This window comes from Tachypleus tridentatus, chromosome 11 (genome assembly GCF_004210375.1).
Source record: "Tachypleus tridentatus isolate NWPU-2018 chromosome 11, ASM421037v1, whole genome shotgun sequence".
Classification (NCBI taxonomy): Eukaryota; Metazoa; Arthropoda; class Merostomata; order Xiphosura; family Limulidae; genus Tachypleus; species Tachypleus tridentatus.
Genome location: NC_134835.1, coordinates 11,252,422 through 11,277,265, shown reverse-complemented (window position 1 = coordinate 11,277,265; position 24,844 = coordinate 11,252,422). Strand labels below are relative to the sequence as shown.

The 24,844-nt window shown below is 32.6% G+C and overlaps 1 protein-coding gene across 7 annotated transcripts in view; it reads right to left on the bottom strand.

Moving 5' to 3' along the window:
* Positions 1 to 24,844, bottom strand: part of LOC143231671 (uncharacterized) — a 126,815-nt gene that overhangs the window by 38,369 nt on the left and 63,602 nt on the right. For 3 of the 7 annotated variants that reach the window (XM_076466248.1, XM_076466247.1, XM_076466249.1), the window contains exon 4: positions 4,193 to 4,231. The exons of 3 other annotated variants lie outside the window; for them this stretch is intronic. In XM_076466248.1, the coding sequence (XP_076322363.1) occupies positions 4,193 to 4,231 (39 nt within the window). Of the gene's footprint in view, positions 1 to 4,192; positions 4,232 to 21,096; positions 23,092 to 24,844 lie in introns of those variants that run through there. One more of the 7 variants, XM_076466254.1, reaches the window with a different exon arrangement.

Below are 24,844 nucleotides of genomic sequence, written 5' to 3'. Positions count from 1 at the left end.
GTTTTAAAGATTACAAGTAACGTTGCTATAAAACACTGACAAAATAACGAAATTTAACGGTAAAACTTAACCTGTGTTAGGAATGAAAGGGTGAAAATGCTTGAGTAAATCCAAAATAAATTAAATTACCGAACTACAAATATCGAACTATTCAAGATATATCTGGCTTGATTGTAGTGTCTTACATCCTTTTGTCGTTTAATCCAACAGTATTTATTAATATTCTAAAACTGGTTTGTTATGTTTTGCATCTGTTACAAAAAACTAACTAGATATATATAATTATAGGTAGTTTAAATATATATATATTCTTTAAAGAAATATTCTAGATATAATATTTTAAATAATGTTTCACGAAATTTGTCTCAAGCGTTATTTTTCAAAATAATTATCGTTAGAACAGAAACACGTTCATATCAACTGGTGTACACAACTTACATTTAAAAACCAAACAATTTTTTTTTTCACTTAATACAACTTTGACTTTAAGAACTAGAATAACACTACAGCCGTCAACTGAATTTATAAGCCTCTGTCGTGTTGTACGCGCTTAACCAATCAGAAATTAGACGAAATTATCTATACGGAAATATCCCACGACAATCAGATTTCATCATCTCACTCCAGAGAGCGTTCTTAACCTTAAGAATAGAGCTAATTGTTAAGTAACACTGTCAGTTTAAAGAGCCCATATTACTGTGCTAAGCCTTTTATTATGATTTTGATCGTTCAATTTAGTCTTAACAACGTGCAGGAGTGCTGTTGTAAATCACAACGATTCCTGCACACTTCTAGGCGTGTCTTTAACTTTTCTCTACGACGGTGATGTTAATGAAAAGAATGGTGGAAATGTTTGACGTGGCATATCATCATCTTTTTATATATTTTTTTGTTTTAGCTGAAAGTTAGAAATCTCGTTATCAGAACGTTGTTGAGAAAATTCGTATACCAGTACTTTAATTAACATTTTGATCGTGCTCGTATTTTTATTGTTGTTTTTAAGATACAAAGTAAATTTGTGATGACAAGAAACCCACTTGAAAGAAAAATGTGCCTCAGGACGGCTGGTTTGGGTATTAACACTTTTACCAATAAAGCAGAGAACGACGTTTTGACCTGAAGATTACCTAGAAGGTGGAAACGTTGTTCTCTGCTTTTTTAGTAAAAGTGTTAAAACCCATACCAGTCATCCTGAAATACAAAGTAAATTTATTATTAGTTCATTAAAGAAAACTGTTATGAAAAATAAATAATATTTTGTAGGTTTCAACTTTATGTGGCTGGTAAGGTTACATATAAGATGTATTTTATCTCCAACATTTTGAGTCCTGAGACGTGACGCCGCTGAACATGTTTCGCATTTTCAGGAATGTGCGCGTTATAATAGTGGCAGTCAGTTCTGTGGACGAGTTCCTCCCGTTATGAAGTGATGCAGTTGCACACTTGTTTATTAAATGATATATTTAGCCCAAGTACCCAAACGAACAGGTTGAAAATTCCAGTCTAATTCCAAATTTGTACATTTTTTAGCCGCGGCATAACGGCTCATAGAATAGTTCTCACATGTTTTCAAGTGCAGTATTCTAACTCATAGCCGCGTCATCTCTTGACTGATTTAAGCTTTAATTACATTTTTGGAGTCAAGAGGTCCCACCCTTTCGATTGATGAATTTTGACCAAATCCAAGGTCTCATACATTAATTTATTCTAATACTTTGTTTGTTTGTTTTAATTTCGCTGAAAGCTACTCGAGGGCTATCTGCGCTAGCTGTCCCTAATTTAGCAGTGTAAGACTAGAGGGAAGGCAGCTAGTCATCACCACCCATCGCCAACTCTTGGGGTACTCTTTTACCAACGAATAGTGATATTGACCGTCACATTATAACGCCCCCACGGCTGAAAAGGCGAGCATGTTTGGCGCGACCGGGATTCGAACCCGCGACCCTCAGATTACGAGTCAAACGCCTTAACACGCTTGGCCATGCCGGCCCCTATTCTAATACTGTCTATAAGAATTTTATTATGAGGATAGAGTGATATAGATACTCATGAGTAATAAAACCGAATCGGGTACTCGCGCGCCTCACACTTGGCGCATAAAAATATAACTATTAAAAATAAAAGAAAAAAAAAGTATCATAGATTAATTTACATGACTCCTGCCTTAAAGAATTCCAAGTGCCACGGCCATTGAGTATTCCCTCTTGTTTTCCATCAATTAACATTTTCACATTTTAGGAACCACCAAGATCACAAGAAACACACATGGAACACAGACTTTCATACAGTCTCACACAGCTTTTATTTGCCATTATTAAACCTTATATAAATGATTCATTAGACAAACTATTTTACTAGTTTTAAAGCTTCCAAACGGTTCAAGATATAAAATAAAATAAAAAACCTTCTCAGAGCCAGTTTACACAGTTTTGAAATAGTTCTTGGTATCTCTGTAATTATAAAACAAATCTAAATTAACTGGTGTATACGAATGTTCTGTTGTTGGTTTTTAATTGTAAGACTAATTACATGTTGTAACTTGCTGGAACGTTCTGTTGTTGGTCTTAATCTTAATACTAGTTGCATGTTGTCCCATACTGGGACAGCGGCAAGTCAACGGATTTACAACACTAAATTCAGTGGTTCGATTCCTCTCGGTAAACATAACAGATAGCTCGATGTGTCTTTGCTCTAACAAAACTCTCTCTCTCACACACACGTTCATGTGAATACAACAGTGTAAAATGGGCCTGTGGTGAAAAGTCCTCTCAGCTCTGGATCCAAGCAGAACCGAAATGTTAAAGACGAGAAATAATTGGATGCATGCGTTTCCTTTTATCTCATCCATGGCAAATCACTACTTGAAACGTCATACGTTCTAGAGAGATTAATGACTGTGCGCTACTTGTCGTTCTTCAAGATATTTCGTTTCGTGAATCTCTTGTTAGTAAAGCTCTGCTCAGTAACAAGAACCATTTTAATACATTGCTTTTATCGACTTTCTCTTGAAAAACCATCACCTACTGAGAGGACATGTCACGAGGAGCACGGGAGACGAAAAGTATTTCTTGATGGTACACAGAAACTGTAGTTAAATAACGAACGTTAAGTCAAGGAGCAAATATTAGGGAAAAAGAGTTTCGTCTTTCCAATGTGATATAGAAATCAGTGTTACTTTCCTCACAGACATGTTAATAAAATCAATGGTTAATAAAAGCTGCAGGATAATGACAAAAGAACGAAGGGTCAACAAAGATAGTAATGTCTGTAATCATGCTTTACTCACAAAGTTTACACTTCATGTAGACCAAAAAAAAAAAGTATTAGAGAATCGGAAAAAAATATATATATAAACTAAAAATTGGGTATCCAAAAAGGACAACAACAGCAAAAAATGAAAGATATTTCAATGGATTCTTGTACTTTAAAACAGAATTGTCTTTGAGATTTAAGGCCAGCTTGGCCAGGTGATTAGGGTGATCCATTTGTAATACGAGGGTTAGTGGTTCGAATCCTCTTCCCAACCAAACATGTTCGCCCTTGCAGCCATGAGTACGTTATAACGTGATGGTCAATCCCACTATTCGTTGGTAAAAAAGTAACCCAAGAGTTGGCGGTGGGTTGTGATGACTAGCTTCCTTCCCTCTAGTCTTAAACTGCTAAATCAAGGACTACTAGCCCAGGTAACCCTCGTGTAGCTTTGAGGGAAACACAAAAACCAAATTTTGGGATTTGTTTACATCACGATATATTTTTTAATTATTTATATTTGAATTGTGGACCTACAGTTTTAGAATAAATTTTACGAATTTCAAAGTTAGTTTCTTCAAGTAACTTTCAAAGTTATACAAAATATAAAGAGCTCAATTAATTAATTTTTTTTTGCTTGCGTCATAGTTTAACTGTTTATTCGAAATCTCAGATATTCATACATTTCTGTGAGATAATAAATCCATCTAATTTTATCCACACAAAAAATTCTAAGTTCCCAAATGGTTTCTAACATTTGCTACACCTACAAATATATTGTATGTTATGTATTACTATTACATAATACAGAAATGGAAGCTACCTCAACACATTTTATAATTAATATTATTATAATGTAATTAAACGATATTTAACGATGCTTAAATTAGTGGAATATAAATAAAAATTATTTTAATAACAAAAATATTGTCCAAGTGCTTACCTAAACGCTGAGCGTTTGCTTGAGTTCGTACAGCGCCACCTATAGATGGAAAATATGCAGCGCAGTTAAACACATATCATGCAAGGTCATGCAACATATCATATTAATAACTTAGTTACAGAATCATGCTTTTAGTCTCTACTCATCAGTTTCTGTGCATTATTAGAATAATGTGTTTATTCCATATAACACGATTGTTGGTTAGTTTTAACGTTCACAGTTATTTGGTTTGTTAATCAATGCTCTGGTTTCTTTCTTCAAGTAAAATTAATCATCGAACACACTTAAGAGTTAAAAGTTACACTTTTAATGTTTGTGCTTTATGCATACAGCTATTGAACAGACATTTTATGTTGCTTTAATTAAGAGAACATAGCTATGTAATTCATTGCTTCTCACACATACATTTCCTGCTAAATAGAACTGATTCTCAACCGTCATCAAACATAACTCAAAGGTTTCTATTATGTACTGAGGATACATAAAGAGATTAAATAGTTTGATGAACTGAAAACATATAAAGAGATTAAATAGTTTGATGTACTGGGGATATATAACTTAACTCAAAAGTTTTTGTGATGTACTGAGGATATATAAAGAGATTAAATAGTTTGATGTACTAGGGATATATAAAGAGATTAAATAGTTTGATGTACTGGGAATATATAACGAGATTAAATATTTTAATTAACTGGTGATATATAACGAGATTAAATAGTTTGATGAACTGGGGATATATAACGAGATTAAATAGTTTGATGTACTGGGGATATATAACGAGATTAAATAGTTTGATGACCTGGGGATATATAAAGAAATTAGAAAGTTTGATAAACTGGCGATACATAACTTAACTCAAAAGTTTTTGTGATGTACTGAGGATATATAAAGAGATTAAATAGTTTGATGTACTGGGAATATATTACGAGATTAAATATTTTAATGAACTGGGGATATATAAAGAGATTAAATAGTTTGATGAACTGAGGACATATAAAGAGATTAAATAGTCTGATGAACTGGGGATATATAACGAGATTAAATAGTTTGATGAACTGGGGATATATAACGAGATTAAATATTTTAATGAACTGGGGATATATAAAAGAAATTAAATAGTTTGATGTACTAGGGATATATAACGAGATTAAATATTTTAATGAACTGGGGATATATAAAGAGATTAAATAGTTTGATGTACTGGGGATATATAACGAGATTAAATAGTTTGATGAACTGGGGATATATAACTTAACTCAAAAGTTTTTGTGATGTACTGTGGATATATAAAGAGATTAAATAGTTTGATGTACTGGGAATATATAACGAGATTAAATATTTTAATGAACTGGGGATATATAACGAGATTAAATAGTTTGATGAACTGAGGATATATAAAGAGATTAAATAGTTTGATGTACTGGGGATATATAACGAGATTAAATAGTTTGATGTACTGGGGATATAAATCGAGATTAAATAGTTTGATGTACTAGGGATTAATAACGAGATTAAATATTTTAATGAACTGGGGATATATAACGAGATTAAATAGTTTGATGTACTGGGGATATAAATCGAGATTAAATAGTTTGATGAACTGAGGATATATAACGAGATTAAATATTTTAATGAACTGGGGATATATAAAAGAGATTAAATAGTTTGATGTACTGGTGATATATAACGAGATTAAATAGTTTGATGTACTGGGGATATAAATCGAGATTAAATAGTTTGATGAACTGAGGATATATAAAGAGATTAAGTAGTTTGATGAACTGGGGACATATAAAGAGATTAAATAGTTTGATGAACTGGGGATATATAAAGAAATTAGAAAGTTTGATAAACTGGCGATACATAACTTAACTCAAAAGGTTTTGTGATGTACTGAGGATATATAAAGAGATTAAATAGTTTGATGTACTGGGAATATATTACGAGATTAAATATTTTAATGAACTGGGGATATATAAAAAGATTAAATAGTTTGATGAACTGAGGACATATAAAGAGATTAAATAGTCTGATGAACTGGGGATATATAACGAGATTAAATAGTTTGATGAACTGGGGATATATAACGAGATTAAATATTTTAATGAACTGGGGATATATAAAAGAAATTAAATAGTTTGATGTACTAGGGATATATAACGAGATTAAATATTTTAATGAACTGGGGATATATAAAGAGATTAAATAGTTTGATGTACTGGGGATATATAACGAGATTAAATAGTTTGATGAACTGGGGATATATAACTTAACTCAAAAGTTTTTGTGATGTACTGTGGATATATAAAGAGATTAAATAGTTTGATGTACTGGGAATATATAACGAGATTAAATATTTTAATGAACTGGGGATATATAACGAGATTAAATAGTTTGATGAACTGAGGATATATAAAGAGATTAAATAGTTTGATGTACTGGGGATATATAACGAGATTAAATAGTTTGATGTACTGGGGATATAAATCGAGATTAAATAGTTTGATGTACTAGGGATTAATAACGAGATTAAATATTTTAATGAACTGGGGATATATAACGAGATTAAATAGTTTGATGTACTGGGGATATAAATCGAGATTAAATAGTTTGATGAACTGAGGATATATAACGAGATTAAATATTTTAATGAACTGGGGATATATAAAAGAGATTAAATAGTTTGATGTACTGGTGATATATAACGAGATTAAATAGTTTGATGTACTGGGGATATAAATCGAGATTAAATAGTTTGATGAACTGAGGATATATAAAGAGATTAAGTAGTTTGATGAACTGGGGACATATAAAGAGATTAAATAGTTTGATGAACTGGGGATATATAACGAGATTAAATAGTTTTATGTACTGGGGATATATAACGAGATTAAATAGTTTGATGAACTGGGGATACATAAAAAGATTAAATAGTTTGATGTACTGGTGATATATAACGAGATTAAATAGTTTGATGTACTGGGGATATAAATCGAGATTAAATAGTTTGATGAACTGAGGATATATAAAGAGATTAAGTAGTTTGATGAACTGGGGACATATAAAGAGATTAAATAGTTTGATGAACTGGGGATATATAACGAGATTAAATAGTTTTATGTACTGGGGATATATAACGAGATTAAATAGTTTGATGAACTGGGGATACATAAAAAGATTAAATAGTTTGATGTACTTGGGATATATAATGAGATTAAATAGTTTGATGTGCTGGGAAGTTGTAAAGAGGTTAAACAATTTGTGGAAGTAAAAATCATAGCTAAAGTTAAAATCTTTATTTGGTTAGTAAAATAAAGTATCGTTAAACTTATTAATAAACTACAAGTAGTTAACAATTTTTCTAAAATACAATTTTTAATATTTAACCTGAAAAACTGTTTTAGAATGATGACTTCTGATCCACAACTGTAGGTAGAATAAAAACAGATATTAGGTCCAAGCACCAATAAGCACATAGGTTCAGCCTTATTTATTGTATATCTATTTACTATGGTTTTGAACCATAAATACAAATATCTAAGCCGTTATTTCGTTTCTTCTTCTCTTATTTGATTACCAATAAGTTTCACTCTTAGTGTATCCATAATTTTTATGACAGATTCTTGGAAATTCTCTACTTTATATTCTACAATTTCTTTCTAAATTGAAGAACTTTATTAAATGCCAGTTTGTATTTATTTTCATCAGCTAAAAACTAATTGAAGAATTTTCCATTATGTGTTAATTTCCTAAGTGTTTCAAATTACATTTTACAACTCTTTACAACAATTACATTTACTGTTTTTTCTATGGAGATATGAACTTTGTCCGATCATATACATATATAAAAAACTGTTTTTTTTAATTTGAAAAAACATGAAATGTATAATTCTAAAAGCAATTTCAATACTTTCTAACGACATCTGTAAGCTCTCTTAGATTTAATTTGTGTAGTTCTCTACCAGATCTATATTTTTACTGAATAATTCAGGTTAGCTTCTATTAATTCTAGGAATGTTTCGTATGAATCTGTATCACAATGATATGATTGGTCAACAGTTGTTTGATGTGATCATGTCACCCTTTGTAGAAATAAAACGTCATCATAATAAAACATTTTATTTTAAAAAATAACTTATTTGAAACTTTATCTTAAAGGCATTGGTAAGTTGTGGGTACCTTAAAAATATGAAATGTTAATTAGACAGAACTGTGTTAACATTTGTGGTTTTCTCCCTTCACAATAACCCTAGAAAATACGGATTATTCATTTCTTTAATGCTTTCTTTCAATTCTGTTCCTAACAAACATAAGTATCTTGAAAACATAGCAATCTAATGATTCACCAGTGGTTAAAATTTGTATTTACTTATTATGTTTTATTTAGTAGTTTAACATGATAACTTCCCACTTCACTTCTGTTAATTAGAGCTAAACATTATATTAATGACAACAATCATATAGGAGACCAAATTTTCATTATAAACTACTAATAGCCATGAGCTTATAATAATTTACTTTGATTATTCACGAAACTTTTAAATGACAGAATCCACAAATTCAATGCCTGTAAAGCACTTTAAAGACAATACTACTCCTTATAAAGAAGTCTTGGTTAGTGGTTTAATTTAAAAAATAATAAAAAATAAACACAAACATTTTGTCTCTAATTATTTTTGCCAAGTTGTTAAGAGACCCACTGATCTTAGTTACTGTGGATGTTCAATTATTTCAAGTATATCTAACTTTTACGATGTTCATGTATGCCTTAATTATCTAGGAACTGAATAAGTTACAATGCACACTTGAAAATTTTATAAGTAACTTAAAAAGTTTCTCAAAACGGTAGTACTCCAATATTTCTCTTATCATTCTGATGAAGTACTCAAGTATATTAGAAAATACGTTGTACGATGTGGTTTATGAGAAAATGTTCTTTTCTAAACGTTTTATGCTGGTTTAACCTCTTGACTGCCAAGTATTTCAGCTGCTATAATACAACTCTAATGCTTTTTCATTATCTAACATTTTCATGACGCCATTTTGGATCGAAAGTGAAACAATTTGTAAGTAGGTCAAATGCATGCATGGTGCTGAAATCTAGCGTTGAAGTTAGGTATCAGTGAAAACGAATTAACTCGTCCGTGGCACTGTGTTACCGATCGGCTTGGACGACTTATTTCGTCTACGGTACTGAACAGGTTAATGCAATAGAAGGTTTACCATTGGATAACCATAAATGTGCTACAAGATTGTTTCAAACTAGAAAAGATTAACAACAGGTGAACAGATGCACAACTGAACAAACTAGTGCAAATACACAAAAGTAAAACTAAAAAGATCGTGTAATGAAAAGCTATCAAGTTTCACAGAATAGATAAAAACTAAGAAAAATTGCTTCATTGGTGACTGAATAAACTACTGAAAAGTTGAAGAAATCAAACCAGGAAATAAACAATAACGAAGGAAAGTAAATGACGTCACCAGCAGAACTTAGTTACAAATTAAATGACGTCACCAGCAAAACTAAGTTACAAATTAAATGACGTCACCAGCAGAACTAAGGTACAAATTGAATGACGTCACCAGCAGAACTAAGTTTCAAATTAAATGACGCCACCAGCAAAATTAAGTTACAAAAATCAATAATTAAGTTGAGGAAATTTAAACTTTAGAATAGCTACTGAGTTAATATCTTATTTTGTTTAAATGTTTGTCAGTTTGTATTAAAAAAGTTATCCAGTCTTAATCTAAAAAATATGCATTCCACACTATTAAACAGTTTTCGTCTTATCGTGGTAAAATCACATATAGTCACAAACTTTTGTTCGAAATAAATCCAAGCTTTTATTTTGTGAAAAGTACATATTTATTATTCTGAACAGCTCCAGAACAATTGTTATAAGTCAAAATACCTAAGTATGAGTGTACACGTTGAATACTGAGCTAAGAATCTCTCAGATTATATATACTCTTTCTTTCAAATAGAGCTCAGTGTTAAGTTGAACAGTATAAATTTCTATGCAAAGATATTAGGTTTACATCATATTGTTATCAAGTTTTAACAGAACAAACATATCTGGTTTACACTGTGTTGTTATTAAGTTTTAGCACAACAAAGATATTTGGTTCATACTGTGTTGTTATTAAGTTTTAGCACAACAAAGATATTTGGTTCATACCGTGCTGTTATTAAGTTTTAGCACAACAAAGATATTTGGTTCATACCGTGCTGTTATTAAGTTTTAGCACAACAAAGATATTTGGTTCATACCGTGCTGTTATTAAGTTTTAGCACAACAAAGATATTTGGTTCATACCGTGCTGTTATTAAGTTTTAGAACAACAAAGATATTTGGTTCATACCGTGCTGTTATTAAGTTTTAGCACAACAAAGATATTTGGTTCATACCGTGCTGTTATTAAGTTTTAGCACAACAAAGATATTTGGTTCATACCGTGCTGTTATTAAGTTTTAGAACAACAAAGATATTTGGTTCATACCGTGCTGTTATTAAGTTTTAGCACAACAAAGATATTTGGTTCATACCGTGCTGTTATCAAGTTTTAGCACAACAAAGATATTTGGTTCACACCGTGCTGTTATCAAGTTTTAGAACACCAAAGATATTTGGTTCACACCGTGCTGTTATTAAGTTTTAGAACACCAAAGATATTTGGTTCACACCGTGCTGTTATTAAGTTTTAGCACAACAAAGATATTTGGTTCACACCGTGTTGTTATCAAGTTTTAACACGGCATTTCACAACTGAAAATTACATCAAACATGTCGAAACTTTAGATAAAACTACTTTTAAACATTCTGGATTAATTTTTAGATAGATGCATAACTTTTTCCGTTTTATTTCGAAAGACAGATTCAGGTTATCTAGCTTTCCAGCTAAGTTTAGTCCCAGAACGTTTTTAATCTATCGTGTTTACTTTCTAATACAGCTAATTCTACCTTTTAAAAACCTTACAGTGACCAGCTGAAAAAACTATAGCTACCAGAGACTAGGTTTGACGTCATATTTACAAGAATCTGCCTTTTATGTTGTTATTACGAAAACTAGAATTAACGGATGCCTATTAGGTAGTTTAAGAACTCTAAAATTGAAGGGTTTTTTATGTGTGGTATTTCACGTTTTATTTTTCGACTCGTGGAATGATTTACTGAGATACAGACAAACACCTTTTTTTGTTTATTTTACTCTGGATCGTTTTATATTGTTTTTCGTTGTTTTCTTCGACGTTTCCAACAGGACTGTTAACGGAAGATGACATATTGAGAGATGGGCGGCTTCTGTATCATTAGAAGCTTTCCATCTATCGTTTCAACTCGTTTCTCTTACCTCTATGGACAAAGCTATTTCAAAACGTTGACATGGCGACTGTTTTATCAACACAAACAGGTTATTGATATTTATGTGTAACTTGCGAAAAGTGTGACTGCGTGACGTGAAAGGTAAATACAAAGTACAAACAGTGTAACAACAAGCGAACAATGACAACATAACGACTTATCACAATTTCAACAGCATATTAATTTGTTCGTTTTACCAGACTAACAAACTGTAATAGAACTATTAAGTCAGTTTCAAGCACACGAAGTTACTAAAACGTTTTCGAAAACGACAGTTGTAGAGGTTTTTTTTTTTTTTTTTCTGGACTGTAGGTAGTAATGGTCTAAATTTCGTGATGTATATAGTCACCAGGTCATTTGTTGGTCTTAATTTTGTAACATGATTATGTCACGCGATGAATTTAGTTATCAGTTTGCTTGTTATAGTGCTAATGTATTATATTAATAGGTTTTAATGCTGTTCAAATAGACTCAGATCAATCTTTCTTTTATTAAACTGCAAAGTGAATATCGTAAATTAGTGTTAACTATCTTATATCAGCCACGCTTTCCTGAACGGTTTATTATAGAATGTTCTTGTAATTTCCTTGTAAAATATACTAATTAAAATACTCTGAGATGGGGAGTGTTTACTTATAAATGAATATGTGTTAAATTGTATGGTTTACTTTTCATTAAAATAGCATCACATTTGTGGCAGTGTTCAGCCAAAGTGTTCCTCATTATAAAAAACAACAACAATTTTCATCAGACTTAATCAAAATATATTTGAGAGATGGAACTAGTATTTAATCAGATACGTATTCTACAAGTATTTGACAAGTTACTCTAAAACACCCGCTGACTTAATCACCGCTAATGGCTTCCAAAATAAACTCTGTTATCTTTGCCCAGCTAAATCTTTCCTCATTGTTATCAATCATCTTCATTTTTTTGCTAACTATATAAAATTTCCAGCATTTCTGACAACTATTAGAAGAACAAAAATCGTTCTGTATAAAGACGTGAGAGATAAAAAGAGATTAAAAACGTGAAAGATATTAAATACTGATAAGTACGATAGATGGCGCTAGTAACAATAGGTTGCTACAGCAGAATGTTCTAATTCTTTTATTTCTTTATTAACGCAAAGCTGTTTGTACTCTATCTTCTAAGATGTTAGAGATAGCCTAGTTGCTTTGCACCATAAAACGCCAACCAAACAACTAACCAACAGCTGTCTGTCTATTATGGGAAATCAGACCTCGGAATTTACCATTTCGAGTCCGTCCACTTACCACTGACCCAAAGAAAAAAAATTTCTAATACAAATTTAAGTGAAAGCTGTAGACATATATATATATATACATATATAATTATAGCCTCCACAGAGGTATGTCTACAGACTTAAACGTTAAAATTAGGGTATAAGTACCCGTGGTGGGTAGAGCAAAGATACCCAGTTCTGTTCCTTTGTGCTATACTTCAAACAGACAAATAGTTATATATATATTATGGATTGTTTGATAACACGAATTTGCAGTAATTTAAAACTATTCACTAAGTTGTGGTCTAAGAAAAATAAACTAAATATAGATATAAAAATCAAACTAATTAAAAACACTTGCAGTGAACATAGCGGTGTTACGTTAATATCAAGTAAATGTGATTATAGTCAAGTTCGAGGCTAATAAGATAATCGGTATAGCTAATTAAACTTATTTATCGCAGAAACTTCTTTAATAATTTTATCATATGTTAGAAGAATCAGATACAAAAAGGCAAAAGTCAAAGCAATCTTCCCTTAAACGTATTTGTTGTTGTTGTTTTGAATTAAGCACAAAGCCACTCAATGGGCTATCTCTGCTCTGCCCACCACGGGTATCGAAACCCGGTTTTTAGCGTTATAAGTCCGCAGAAATACCGCTGAGCCACTGGGGACAAACGTATTTGATTAGTACGTATGTGAATTGAATCTTATACTTTATTGCTCTAGTGTACATATATATCACCTGACCTCTCATATGCTCTAAGTTATAACACCAAAAGATGTTTTTCTACAGCGCGACCAATCCAAAAACTCTGGAATAGTCTATACCTCTCATCTGATGACAACCTTATCAAATGACAGCTCACAAGGTGTCACTAACTGTTGGCTACGGAGGACACAAATCCCAATGTAGGTAAAAATAAGAAGTGATAAATGGATAAAAACACTAGCCAACTGATGTCCAGATGGATGGATGAGTCATTGTGTGTTTAGGATGATTAGTTTAGAAAGTGGGTAGTTAAATAGAGTTGTTGAAACTCTTATGATTAAATGAGTGGATGGAAGGTTTTCTGATTGATCTGGCGGCTGGTTAAATGAAATAGTTAACAGTTGAAAAGATACATCCGCTAACAAAATGTTAGATGGATGGTTAAGTAGATCATTTATATTTAAGAGATGGAATAGTCAAGTAAAAGGAAGACGAATGAATGGCTCTTTGTCAGTTAAATAGTAAAGTAAACAGATACATGGCATCACTAAGGAAAGAATGGCTTAGAGAAAACATGAGTGCTTAAATAAATAGGCGAAACAGGAATTACTACTTTAGTAGAGATTTGGACAGATGGATTTGAGAAATGAGTTATGAGGCGATGAGCATAGGAAAAGCTGATTGAAATATGAGGAGATGGACGTAAAGTAATCTGGGTGAAATATGGGGCGATGGACATAAAGTAATCTGGGTGAAATATGAGGAGATGGACGTAAAGTATTCTGGGTGAAATATGAGGAGATGGACATAAAGTAATCTGGGTGAAATCTGAGGAGATAAACTTAAAGTAATCTGGGTGAAATATGAAGAGATAAACTTAAAGTAATCTGGGTAAAATATGAGGAGATAAACATAAAGGAATCTGGGTGAACTATAATCTGGATGATAGCTTCTTACCAAATGTTCATATATATTTACATCAAATGACAAATGCATACATACAGTGCCTTGTAAAAGTGTTCACCTCACACAAAGTTTTCACAGTCTGCAGTCATAAAACTCTTAAATTGAACGTTATATTCAGACTCTATTCCGAAATGAGAAAGCTGAAAATGCAGATATTATGTAGGTATTTTGGATTTATAAAGACAATTATAATATTTTTAATTGCATAAGTATTCTACCCCTTTGCTATAGCAATCCAAAACATGTTTAGGTTCGAAAGGTCACGAAATAAATGCAATAATCTCTGTCTATCTGTAACCAAATTGGTTTAACTTTACTTCAAGCAACAACTTACACAATGATACGACAGACCAACTAACAATATCAGGGAGCTTACAAAACAAGTCAAGCATAAAGTGGTACAGATCAGACGAAGGATACAAGAAAATTTCAAAGCCACTGATTATCATTTTGATTACAGTGAAGCCTATCATTAAGAAGTTGAATGTGCTTCATACCATCAAGTCACAACCCAGTTTAGGTTACCCTTCCAATCTGAGCAGCCAGTCAAGTAGAAAACTGTCTAAGTATGTTACTGTGAAATCAACAGTGATTTTGAAAGATTAGCACAGTTCCATGGTTTAGATTGTTGTTTATAAATCTGCACTCTTCCAGTCACCGTATAAACCTGGCCTGAGTGGGCAAATGACAAGAAAGAAGCCATTACAGACCAAAAGAATCATCTTAAATCTCTTATGGAGTATTCATTTACATATTTTGTTGTCATATTTTTTTATTTTACAGAAGGTTTTGTCGTCACACAAGACAAACTTTAGTTTTTGGTATAAATTCAAAGTGTTAGAAGCTCAATACATCACATCACCAAGTTAACACTATCTCATTATGTGTATGTCTCTGACCACCCGGGACTAGGAATATAAAGGGTACAAAATAGCTGCTGACGTCAGCCAAGAATCTAAAACTGGTTCAATAATTCACATTTCAAAAAGACAATGACTCGAAGCACAAGGCAAAAGCTCCATTGGACTGGTTTCAAAAAAGGAAGGTAAATGTGTTGGGATTGTCCAGTCAATGAAACCTTAATAGCGAGACTCAAAGATTTCAGTTCTTCTATGGTCACTAACGAACTTGTCAGAACTGAAGCAATTTTCCTAGGAAGAATGGATAAAAAATACACCACCTCATTGATCAACGCTTGCAGAGACTTATACAAAAAAAAACTCACAACAGCAATTGCTGGTAAAGATACTTCCATGAAGTACTGACTTAGGGGGTTGAATATGTATGCAATCTGCAAATTCATTTGTAGTTTTGCTGACATTCAATCTCTTTCACTAACAACAGCGTTAAGTTTCATTATTATTAACAATTGTTTATATTTCAATGAAATGTAACATTATTGGTAGGAATGAATACATTTGTAAGGAAATGTAAGTGATTAGAAACAAAAATACGTAACAGCAACTACAGAATAATTTTAAATGATAATTTAATGTGATGGAGTAGACGGGAAACAGCTAGCCAACGCCACCTACCGCTAACTTTGAGTTGCTCTTTATCAACAAATAATGAAATTGGCCAATACTTATAACGATCCTATTGTTCCGATGTGAGCATGGTTGTTGGTGAGTTTCGAACTAATAATCTCTATCTTGATTTTCCGAGCAAAATAATTTTGTGTCTTTGGTTTATTATAAAATATTCTGGTTTGAATTTCGTGCAAAGCTACTCGAGGGCTATCTGCGACAGCCGTCCCTAATTTAGTTGTGTAATACTAGAGGGAAAGACGTTAGTCAATACCACTTGCCACTAACATTTGGGCCACTCTTTTACTAACGAATAGTGGGATTGGCTGTAACATTATAATGTCCCCACGGCTAAAAGGACCGAGCATATATTATATCCCGCGTCCTTCAAATTACGAGTCGAACGCTCTAATATATATTGATAATAATAATGATATAACTTTAAATACCATCAAAAACAGTTCCACGGAGACATGCTTTTAAAATCAAAACATTGATGCTAGTTAAAGACAGTAGTTTGAAGTATGTCGCGAGATAGAAAAATTTACCTTTATAATGTTTCGAATCAAATACACAACAATTACAACTATGGGTAGAAACAACTGAATTTTTTACATGTTCGGTATAATATACAAGAGTAAAGTATTTATATGATACTATAACTATTGATACAGTAAGAGTATCTTCATAAAATTTTGTAGACTTTTAGTAAAGATTGCATATCTTTGGTACATAAAAAATCAAGTTTCTACTGAAGTATTTATAAGAAAGATTTGTTTGTGAACATATCTTGTCTGTTTCAGTTTTAATCCGAGTGTGAAGTGATTTTTATAGTTAAAAAAAAACTATTCTTAATCTCAAAATTCTCAAATATTATCGTGTGAACACCAAAACCAGAAACCTCTTAAATACATTCCAAACAATTGTTTTCAGTTAAACATTATATTCTGTCTGTTATTTTTCTATACCATAACTGTAGGGGTCTTCCAATTTGACCGACCTCGTATCTACCGAAAACCATTAGAAAATAATATATATTATGCTTTTTGTCTGTTATGGAATGACTATACATTATAACATGAAAGCGCAAATGTTTAGTCCAAATATCTTCAATCTCATAATATTGAATAATTATATACAATTTTTATTATAAAAGCTTCGAGTCAGGTTTGGCCTGGCCAGGTGGTTAAGGCACTCGACGCGGATTCGAATCCCGGTTGCACTAAGCATGCTTGCCCTTTCAGCCATTGGGGCGTTGTAAAGTGACGGCCAATCCCACTATTCGTTGGTAAAAGAGTAGCCCAAGAATTGGCGGTGGGTGGTGATGACTAGCTGCTTTCTCTCTAGTCTTACACTGCTAAGTTAGGTACAACTAGCGCAGATAGCCCTTGAGTAGCTTTGCGCGAAATTCAAGACAAACCTTTAGAAAAAATGTTGTTCTTAGGCCTCCATAATAAGCACAAAAATCGTTTTCTGTTACGTTACTTGAAGTTATTATTTAAAACATATTAATATCATCCACTCAACAAACACAGATATTACTGTGATGTTCATCTTGTCACTATCTAGACTTTATCGATTTGTTTGAGAAGAATTCTAAATTTGTTCTGACAGAAAAAGTTGAGAGAAATGGAAAAGTTAGGTGAGTCTTAAATGTGACGCACTCCCCAAAGCTACCTTATTGAAAGCCCTTCGAATTTTAAGCTTGTATAAAATTCAATCACAGAGAGGCAATGTTTTGAACGCTGTAGTGCTTTTTTGGTGGGGTTGGTGGGAAGGTTAGATGCTTTTAGAAAGTTTTGTAGCTACTCCAGGTGGGTTTTCACTTAGAAATAATATTGACTGAGTAGATTTTGTTTTTAACAGTCTCGCTTACATTCAACCTTCCCTAAGCTACACGCACTTCTACATTGTGTCCGTCCATTTCCTTGTCGGTCCTATTACTTTGTAATAGTTTCAGTTTATACCGTGATGGATGTCATTTTACTTCGGCCAAAGCCTCGTTCTAAGTCACGCCTTTTCGTTATTTTTACGTCTCGAGATGAAAAACACCTACCTTCCTACCAAACTGACAAAGATCAACCAGCCAGTATTCGTGGACAAAAACAGTAACAGTTCCCCCCCCCCTTAAGCAGTTCACGATCTTGTAACGTATATCTCGTCTTTACTTTTATGCAGGACACGTATCGCTGATTATAGATTACTAACAGGTCGTCCAAGAGATAGACGTTAGAAAGAAACTCAGCCATAGCATAGAAACATTAAACAGCAGTGTGGTCTGCTGATAGTGTTACACTTCAACTTTCATCTTCGCTTCAACAACTATAAATCAGGGGTCTCTCTTATCTGTAAACAATCTACGGGTTAGCCTGTCAAGAAGTTTGCTACAGATGACTTTAGTTCAGCCCTCAAGTAAGTTGTCAGCTTAAACGACGAGGGTTCCCAATCTCTGTCATTTATTAGTTACATTTACATGAAGAAGGAGAAAAATCTATGTCTCCAAGCACTTCAGTTTTATAGCAAGAATGAAACGAACACATCACAGTTGGCTCCCATGCAAAATAACAGTTTCCACTCTTTTCTGTGTGTTGCGATTTGATATCCCACTTATTCTGATACGAAACACACCTCTTATTGTAACTAATCTCGTTTGTCACCGTTAAATTCAGCTATTCAGTGACACCACAGTGTTTTATTGATATTTGCATGTTAAAGAAGATTTTTTTGTTTGTTTTTTTTGTTTTGAATTACGCACAAAGCTACTCGAGGGCTATCTGTGCTAGCCGTCCCTAATTTAGCAGTGTAAGACTAGAGGGAAGGCAGCTAGTCATCACCACCCACCGCCAACTCTTGGGCTACTCTTTTACCAACGAAGAGTGGGATTCACCGTCACATTATACACCCCCACTGCTGGGAGGGCGAGCATGTGTGGCGCGAACGCGGGCACGAACCCGCGACCCTCGGATTACGAGTCGCACGCCTTAACCACCTGACCATGCCGGGCCTAATAAGTTATCCTTAAGCACTACACATACTGAAATGTGGTTACAATCTAGGTAAGATTATTTTGGTAAAAGTACCCTAAATGTGACAGTTACGATTGCTCAATTTCAAGTTTAAATAAGTACCCAGAGATATAGCTATTGAGCGGAACGTTTATTTTTATTTTTGTTAACTTAATTACGACGTTTCGGCCAGTCGCGTGGCCATTATCAGGTATCTGTCATTTATTGCACGAATTTTTACGCGAGCATTTCGTTCCAATTACAAAACACACGCGGCGATACGTATGTTTTGATTTAAAATGCTCGAGCAGTATTTCTTTACTATTTCATCCAATAGACGAAAGTTACGTGTTGATGGTCACACGATTGGTCGAAACGTCGTTATTAAGTTAAATAAAGTGTAAAAATAAACAGTCCACTCAAAAATTGTATCTCTAAATGTTTACTAAAAGTGTATACTAAATTTCATTTCGTTATAAAGGTTGCAAGTTGTTGCTAATATCTTTTCTATTACACGACAAGTCACAAAAGATCCAGAACTCTGTGGTAACCTTGGATAATCAGCATGGTTCAATTATTTTTTATTTAACCTAACTATTATTTCATAACATCACAACTGTGTTCCACTCTATCGAACTTGAATCAAATTGGTTTATTCGATTGGGTTGTGGATTTGCATATACACACACAGAAACCCCTAGAATAAAATTATTTAAATTCGAATTTTTTTTATATACGTATGTAATTACCTTAAAATTATTACTATTAAAGTACAAACTTTTTTTTTGTCAACTGAAAATAACAAAGGTCACGAAAAATAATTTGTTGAAATGCAATGGGTGATGAGAAAAAAAATTCAATTGTAGCATGGTTTATAATCATAAGTGCCCTTTAAGCTTAAGAAATTTTATAAGACCTGAGATGAATCGGAAAAAAAGAATTTCTAGCGGAGTGACAGGTGCAATGATCCAAACCTACAAACACATGATAACTGAAGAATGTTGGTTTTTCTGCAGTACTTCTGAATTAAAGGTTCTGAAATATTCGTGCAGGTAATATAGAATTACGAATTCGGTTTTTTAACAAGGCCTAATAACAATCACATACAAGGCTTAACGACTAACAAATAACACTAGACCTAATAACTATCACATACAAGGCTTAACGATTAACAAATAACACTAGACCTAATAACTATCAAATAAAAAAGCTCTATTCACTATCAAATAATATAAGGCTTAATAACTATCAGATACGAGTAGACGTTTAACTTTTCGAATTAGCAACTTGTTTGTATTTAACTGATTACTAAAAAGCCCTGAACTGTTGTATATCTTTAACTGTGACACTCAGTGAAATATGTCTTTGTTCCAGAATAAAGCCGCGTTGGACTATGTGCAGTGTCCATAGCAGCGAATCAAAACATCGGATTCTAGCGTTATATATCCTTCCCAGCGGAGGAAACTGGTCAGATTAATTGGGTTAAATTAACCTTTGCTCTGTGTAAGATATCTAGAACACCTCGGTAGCGATAGTAGGTCAAACTGTAACAATGATGATGTTTTTGTGTACTTTTGGGGGGGTAGTCACACAGTATTAGGAACTTTGCAACCAGTGAAGACATGAGCTCATAAACAATTTGACACATACATACCAAAGAAAAACGTGCTTAGAAGCCCCATCGATAAGTAACAGATTAAAGTAATTCTGTTTAATATTATTGTTCTTTGTTTTTACAGATAATAACATATGTGGTAAAGCTAAGCCTTTATTAATAATCTTAGCACTAGTGACACAATAGAAGATATTAGATTCTATTTTAACAACATAGAACTTAAACTGCTTTCAAACTCTATGTGTGTTTGTAGGTAAACTTAAGCAATGGACTATCTGTACTGTCACATCGAAACCTGGTTTCTAGCGTTATAAATCCGCACACTTTTTGCTGTGAACACTACAATATGCCATCTAAATCTTGAAATGAATGTTCAACTGTCACAAATAGCCTTTCATACTTGAACATTTTAAATTCAAGTAATTATTTCCTTGCATGTTTAGAGAACCGCACGTAATTGTTGCACCGACTTTAGAACATTTCGAAATTTATTTTACACAAAAAAATTTATTAAAAAAAAGAGAAAACGATTTCGTAGAAATAATAAAATTCATGTTTCATTAATGTTATTTCATACTGTATGAGTGAATAAAATGTTCCAGTAGTTTCAACATTTCTGATCGGATTTTGTTATTTATCCAAGAAATAATGGCAGATTTTTCGTAGCTAGATTAAAATGTTCCAGTCGTTTCAATCTTTCTGATAGAATTTTGTTATTTATCCAAGAAATAATGACAGATTTTCCTTAGCTAGATTAAAATGTTCCAGTAGTTTCATTCCAGTAGTTTCAACATTTCTGATAGGATTTTGTTATTTATCCAAGAAATAATGGCAGATTTTTCGTAGCTAGATTAAAATGTTCCAGTCGTTTCAATCTTTCTGATAGAATTTTGTTATTTATCCAAGAAATAATGACAGATTTTCCTTAGCTAGATTAAAATGTTCCAGTAGTTTCAACATTTCTGATAGGATTTTGTTATTTATCCAAGAAATAATGACAGATTTTCTTAGCTAGATTAAAATGTTCCAGTCGTTTCAACCTTTCTGATAGAATTTTGTTATTTATCCAAGCAATAATGACAGGTTTTTCGTAGCTAGATTAAAATGTTCCAGTAGTTTCAACACTTCTGATAGGATTTTGTTATTTATCCAAGCAATAATGGCAGATTTTTCGTAGCTAGATTAAAATGTTTCAGAAGTTTCAACACTTCTGATAGGATTTTGTTATTTATCCAAGCAATAATGGCAGATTTTCTTAGCTAGATTACAATGTTCCAGTAGTTTCAATACTTCTGATAGGATTTTGTTATTTATCCAAGCAATAGTGGCATATTTTTCGTAGATAGATTAAAATGTTTCAGTAGTTTCAACACTTGTGATAGGATTTTGTTATTTATCCAAGCAATAATGGCAGATTTTCTTAGCTAGACTAAAATGTTCCAGTAGTTTCAACACTTCTGATAGGATTTGGTTATTTATCCAAGCAATAATGGCAGATTTTTCGTAGCTAGATTAAGATGTTTCAGAAGTTTCAACACTTCTGATAGGATTTTGTTATTTATCCAAGCAATAATGGCAGATTTTCTTAGCTAGATTACAATGTTCCAGTAGTTTCAATACTTCTGATAGGATTTTGTTATTTATCCAAGCAATAGTGGCAGATTTTTCGTAGATAGAATAAAGTGTTCCAGTAGTTTCAACACTTGTGATAGGATTTTGTTATTTATCCAAGCAATAATGGCATATTTTCTTAGCTAGACTAAAATGTTCCACTAGTTTCAACACTTCTGAGAGGATTTTGTTATTTATCCAAGCAATAATGGCAGATTTTTCTTAGCTAGATTAAAATGTTCCAGTAGTTTCAACATTTCTGATAGGATTTTATTTATCCAAGCAATAATGACAGATATATCTTAGCTATAAGACACGTAATTCAGTTTTTATCCTATTATAAAACTGGGGTTTATCCAGTTGCCTTCTTTATGAAATGTGAAGAGAAAATTGGTGATATAATTTTATGTATGTTCCCGCAAAATTTGACGTTGGTCGTCAAAAGGCAGCCCGTGTATAAACGTATTAGGTTTGGCGCAAAAGAATCTTTCTGTGACATTAAACAAATAGACTGACTTCAACCAGATTACATTTCAAAAGTAAAGTTCTTCAACTAATTTCCCTGGCGGCTGAAGTTGATCTATTCTGTCTTCAGACGTGTTGGTCAAAACTACTTGAACGGGTGGAATCGAATTGGTTTTAGCTTTCCTATGATAAATACGTAAATTTAACTTTACACCAGATAAGTTGAAAAGGGCACTATTCACGTCAACAGAGTGATTTGCAATCTTCACGAATGAAATGTTCTGAGAAAGAATATTCACTGTGCCTAATGGCCCTTATATGTAACTTGATTTCTCTGAGGAAGATGCTTATACGAGGCTTGAGATTTGTTGGTTGTCAGGTGACTTCCTCTAAAAAAACAAAAACAAACATCTGGAAGAAAATACGCCTGAAGGAACAGAATAAAAAAAAACTTTGTTTTAAATACTTAAACGTTAAGCGGAATCCCATAATCTGGAGTTTCTGGTGAAAAAGATAGGCATACAATCTTTAGTTTTCAAAGAACTATTTCGAAGAAAAGGGAAAACCTAAGTTTTCTTTAGGTTCAAAACTGATACTTTTGTAAGATTAAAGAAAAATGTTTGAAGCTCATTCGTCACTCGATTTATCGTTTGTCCAGAGTTATTGATGGAAATACCCGAAACGTTTATAACTCAGCGACAAGTTATGAATCGGGATGATAGATTTGAATTATTACTTATTTTGAGAATCTTAAATTACTTTGTCGCTAAAAAAGAATAAATTAGTACCACAAGCAATGCTACACACCCTTTAAGTCGTATATAAGGACAACCAAGACCTCACCATACGATAAACAATGTTACACACCCTTTAAGTCATATAAAAAGACAACCAAGACCTCATTCATACGATAAACCATACTACACACCCTTTAAGTCCTATATAAAGACAACCAAGACCTCATCCATACGATAAACAATACTACACACCCTTTAAGTCCTATGTAAAGACAACCAAGACCTCATCCATAAGATATTTTAAAAGATTCATTAATGTCCATTCATTTGCCTTATTTTTGGATATAAGTTAATTTCTACATGTATGCAATATAGGATCTAAAGCGCCATCTATGTGGAATAACTTTAGGAATAGAAGTTTTTAACGTTAACAACTGACCAGGTTTCAAAGGGAGCACAGCACAGATGGACCATTGTGTGGCTTTGTGCTTAGCAATAAAGAAACAAGTTGTTATCGGTTTCCTAGTGGATGAGCATGACCGTGATATAACGATGATATTTTCTTTCTAGTAGCAAATCATAATGAAAAACATAAGGAAAGAGAAAGTGAGAGATTTATCCAGGAATGATATACATCAGTAATATAATTACATCTGTTTCATTATTCATTTCAATTTTTTTTTAAATACTTATTGACTATTTAGAGTAAAGATACACTATAGACTACCTGCTGGCTACAATGAAAAACATAGCCCTGGGTTTTAACATTGTAAGTTCGAAAATGTAGCGCTGACACATTGAGGAACCTTTTTTCAAAAGTAAAATAACACTTGAACGTAAGAACTTATAACTTTGTGCGTTTCAGTTTTAAAACTAAAGAACTAACTAGTACAAAAAGAAGTAAATAAGTATAAGCCATTATTACTAGATTATGAGTCGAGTTCCTTAAGCACCTGGACACGTGGGACTAGCGGTTAGGCCACTGGACTCTTAATCTAAGATTGGTAGGTTCAAATCCCTACCACGCCAAATATACTCGGCTTTCAGCTATTGGGGAGTTATAATGTTACAATCATTTCTACTATGCGTTGGTAAATAAGTAGCCCAAGAGTGGGTGATGATGACTACCTTTTCCCTCTAGTCTTTCACTATTGAGTTAGGGACGATTAGCGCAAATAGCGTTGGTGTAACGTTGCGCGAAAATCGAAATAAACTAAACCTTGTTGTCATGTACTCACTTCTGTTAGACAAAGTCACCAATAATATCTTAAACTTTTCTATGTTATTGTTCCGAAGTCAAGGTTACGAGTTTTAAAAAGTAACAAAACATTTAAATAAATAACTACAATGAAAGAATTGAGCACACGTGCAGTTTAAAACTAACAAAAATACCACTCAAAATATC